The sequence below is a fragment of the Pinus tabuliformis genome, chromosome 3_2, assembly GCF_031772625.1.
Source record: "Pinus tabuliformis cultivar Carrire ecotype Pingquan chromosome 3_2, CPIR1, whole genome shotgun sequence".
Taxonomy (NCBI): domain Eukaryota; kingdom Viridiplantae; phylum Streptophyta; class Pinopsida; order Pinales; family Pinaceae; genus Pinus; species Pinus tabuliformis.
In genome coordinates, this window is record NC_142302.1 from 909,392,293 (window position 1) to 909,396,888 (window position 4,596).

Genomic DNA, 4,596 nt, shown 5'->3' on the forward strand with positions numbered 1-4,596 from the left:
CAGCAGTCCAACTTGACTTGCTTGGCTGCCCTTGTGCTCATTGATTTGGTGGCCTTTGAACTCCGAGCTGATGGTGGAGAATTCGAGGTAAGGGCCCATAAATGAGGGGGACACCTTCCTACAAATCCTCTAGCTTGTTCTCCCACGAATTTGGCTGCCAAGTGCTCATTAAGACCTTCAATTTTGTCTCCAAGTTGACCAAAAAGGCTACACAAAGCACCCATTAGACTTGTTGGCATAATGACTAACCAAATTCACTCTATTAACATAAAAATAATAAAAAACATGCAATAAACAAATGAGAATGGTGGACTAAGCCAAATTAGGAGGTTGAATGAACCCAAATAATTGTACATTTTTGGGGCTCATCAATATGCATTGTGGCTATATGCATGCTTGCCATTCTATTGTATTTATGGTTACATGCATGATAGATTCTACTTAATTAGTGTGGTCATATGCACATACGTCAGATAGTCATGCATGATAGTTAACTTATTGTTATTTGCATTACATTCATACACATGATGATTATGGCCATTTCTTTAAAGATCTTGATGTTATATGTATCATGTTGATCTGGATTGGTATATGCAGATGGTTATGGTTATGATAATTAGGTATGAGTTGATATACTCGTGATATTGTGTCATACTAATCTAGACTAACTGTGCAGATGTGATAATCTCCCTTTGGATACATTTAGGTATGAGTTTGATTATGTCGTCTATTTGGTTTATCTAACATGATATGTTTACAAGTTGTTTGAATGTTTGATTAATTGCATGATATGATTATGTGTCTATAAGATTGCATGAAGGAATGATTTTGTTTTAAGATGATTGTACTAACACAATATGTTCTGAGACAACTGATATGCACCTGAGTGCAAGTGGGTGCTAGTTGTAGTATTATGACTAATGACTGTGAGAATATTATTACATGGTCGTTAGTCTTGGTAAAGGTTGATTTCAAATTAGGTCGCTGGACGCTGGAGCGATGGTGCCCCCCCGCAGTTGGAAACCCTGATCCTCTGACTGCGCTTGGCAGGCCCTGCCGGGCCGCAGCCACTGCTGCGTGCCTCCCCCTCCGCTGTTCGCACCCCCTACAACCTGGGCCTCTTGCCCTGCCTCTCTCAGCTCGCGCTGCCCCCGCGGGCAGCTTTCGACCGCTCCCTCTCAGCTGGGCCTCCCGCCCTTTCATCCTTCTTTCCGTCTTCTGAGGAGCTCCACAGGCGCGATGGGCTCTCTAGATTCGGGACAGGCCGACATGGAGAAGGCTTTTGCATCACTAATCCCAGAGAACAATACGGAACGAATCCGACCTTCCGCCTCAAAATTCATCAAGAAGCTCGATGAAATCCCGGAAATCCCTCTCCCCCCATCTCTCCCAAGGAGATCCGCTGTAGCCTTGGCAGAAAGGGGTCTGGTTGGTCAGTTCACGGGACTATGGCCCTCCCCCAGAACGGTCCAGCGCTGGGTGGAAAGAAACTGGAACGCTATGGTCCAGGGGAAAATAGCGATAAGGTTTTGTGGAAGAGGCTTCTTCACATTCCTCTTCGAATCAGTGGAGGACCGAAACTTAATCTTCAGGAATGGTCCATATTTCATGGACACTAGAGGTCTGTACCTCAATCGCTGGACCCCGGACTTCGACCCAGAAATGGATGTCCCCAACGCAGTCCCGGTATGGGTTCGTCTTCCGCACCTGCCGCTCCACTGCTGGGCAGACGAATCAGTCAGAGCCATTGGTAACGCAATAGGAAAATACGTGGATAGATCGGAGCCAAAAGAAAACATGCATGCATGTGCGAGGATCTGTGTAGAAGTGGACTTGGGCAAAGGGCTACCAGAGGCAGTCAAGCTCAGAGTGGATCAGTGGACGCATATCCAGCAGGTGGACTACGAGCAACTTCCCTTCAAATGTAAGGTATGTCATGAATATGGTCATTTTGCAAATAGGTGCTCTAAAGCCAGATCAGAAAATAATACCAACCCTGAATCCCCAGAGGAAGCATGGGAAGTCGTCAGGAAGAAAAAGAAATCAAACCCTCCCCCCGAACCAGAGGCTCCTCTTTCCGAAACCCCTCTCCCCTCCTCTGTCCCTGCAAGCTTAGACCATTCCATCCCCTCATCCTCCAATCCCTTCGAAACCCTAGCCTCAGAGGAACCCTCATCTCCCCCTCCATCCCCCAAGGGCAAAAGAACCCCCCCTTCCTCCCCCACTCAGGCTTCCCCTCCTCAGACAGTGGAAAGAATCTTGACAAGAAACAAGACAAAGGAAAACATCGCAGCCACGGATCCCCCAAGGAAAGTAGGAAGAAAATCGAACAAGGAAATAAGAGACGAGAATGCAGCAAGAGAGATGACCACCGGAACTCAACAACCAATAGATACATATCTGGACAAGAACAAGGGAAGTGGCGAGAAGCCGAAGGAGAAAAGTGGGACTCACAACAAATCAGGTAAATGATGATTTTGGTCTCCTGGAACTGTAGGGGGATGGGCTCCTCCCTTAAGGCAAACGCAGTCCGAGATCTAATCAAATCAGAACAACCAGACTTCCTCCTACTCCAGGAGACCAAAATCAGCGACCAAGAATTTCAACAAAGCATATCAAAGAACAGAAGGTATGAAGGAATAGCCACGAGCGCCTCAGGAGCATCAGGAGGCATAGGAATATTATGGAAAAAAAGCAATTGGACCCTTATAAGAAACAACCAAAACAGGTGGTGGATCAGAATTGACATGCAAAGTTCAGATCAGAAGGAGGAATTCACAATTTACAATGTATACGCACCTCCCCACTTCAGAGACAAAGCCACATGTTGGGACTCTCTGAAAATGGACATTGAGGCCTCTCAAGGGAAGAAGATCTTCCTTGGAGGAGACTTGAACCTAATCAGGAACGCAGAGGAAAAATTAGGAGGGAAATACTTCACAGATCCATTCAGAGATAAACTAGAGGAAATCATCCAAGCTCATAAATTCATAGATATCCCTCCACAAAATGGACGCTACACGTGGTCAAACAAGAGGACAGGAAGGAATAATATCAAGGAGAGACTTGATAGAATTCTTGTTCAGGAGAGTGCAGCAGTAAACTTCCAAAGGATCCACAGTACAATCATTCAGGGATACACTTCGGATCACAAGCCCGTGGCATTGCATCTAGAGAAAGAAGAGGACCTGGGCCCGTTACCATTCAAATACAGCAAGGATTGGGACAACAACGAGGATTTCAAAGCCCTGGTGAAAGAAACATGGAGGACAGAGATAATAGGATCTCCTCATTTTGTCTGGGAATCAAAGATCAAACACTTAAGAATTGCCATAAAAAACTGGGTTAGAAACCACGCAAATGAGGATAGGAAGGCAAAGCTCGAGCTGCAAAGAGCCTTGGAGAAATGGAACCAGGACAAGGAGTCAGTTCAAGAAACAGAGGAAGATCAAAAGATAGAAGCTGAGCTGCACAAAGCATTGTACAACCAGCACCGGAAAGAAGAGGAGGAGTTAAGGCAAAAGTCCAGATGCCTCTGGCTCAACTCGGGGGACAAAAACACTTCGTTTTTTCACAACTGTCTCAAGGTACGCAGAGCTGGAAATAATATAGACAAGATAACCTTCAACGAGAAAGAGATAACAGACAGAGAGGAAATTAAGGAGGCTGCCACAAATCATTTCCACTCGCTGCTCTCAGCTGACCCGCAGTATGAAGACAACTCAGACTTCATCAACATCATCGAAAAGAAGGTTACAGAAGCTCAAAACAGCGATTTGGACAAAGAAATATCCATTGAAGAGGTGGAATGGTCCATTAACAGTATGCCCCTTGACAAAGCCCCAGGGCCAGACGGTTTCACGGTAAGTTTCTACAAAACTCATTGGGAAACCATTAAAAAAGATTTTCTCAGAATGGTGAGAAACTTCCACCTAAAGAACAAATTGGGCAGCAGTGTTAAATCCTCATTTCTCGCTCTCATCCCAAAAGAGCCAAGCCCCCAATCCTTTGATAGGTTCAGACCTATCTCTTTATGCAATGTCTCTTACAAAATTATTTCAAAGATCCTGGCAAATAGGCTGAAACAAATTCTACCCTCAATTATCTCGGACAACCAAGGAGGGTTCCTCCCCAAGAGACACATTACTGATAATGTAATTTTGATACAAGAGGCAATACACAGCAGCATAGCTAGAAAGGAGAAAGGCATGATAATAAAGCTGGACATGGCCAGCGCTTTTGACAGGGTAAATCACTCCTTTTTGGAGAAAGTGCTGGCAAAATTTGGGGTCTCAAGGCTCTTCATCGAAAGGGTCATGGAATGTGTTTCTCAGAATTGGACAGCTCCACTAATCAATGGGAGGCCGTGCAGAGCTTTCAAAAGCTCTAGAGGATTGAGGCAAGGCTGCCCTCTGTCCCCCTTCCTCTATATTATTATGGCGGAAACTCTAAGTCTGCATTTGGAAAACAAGAGAAGGGCGAAGGAAATAACTGGAGTGGAAATAATAAGAGGAGCTAAAGGGATCAATCATTCCCTATTTGCAGACGACACACTGCTAATAGGTGGAGCCTCAAGCCTTATGGCAAGAAGATTCA

The 4,596-nt window shown here is 45.2% G+C and overlaps 1 protein-coding gene across 1 annotated transcript; it reads left to right on the top strand.

The window, feature by feature from the left end:
* Positions 1–2,843: 2,843 nt before the first annotated feature.
* On the top strand, positions 2,844–4,390 carry LOC149183573 (uncharacterized). Its single transcript, XM_089414991.1, has 2 exons — positions 2,844–3,863; positions 4,247–4,390. The coding sequence occupies exons 1-2, from the start codon at positions 2,844–2,846 to the stop codon at positions 4,388–4,390; spliced, it is 1,164 nt and encodes a 387-aa protein (XP_089271117.1).
* The last annotated feature ends 206 nt before the right edge of the window (positions 4,391–4,596 follow it).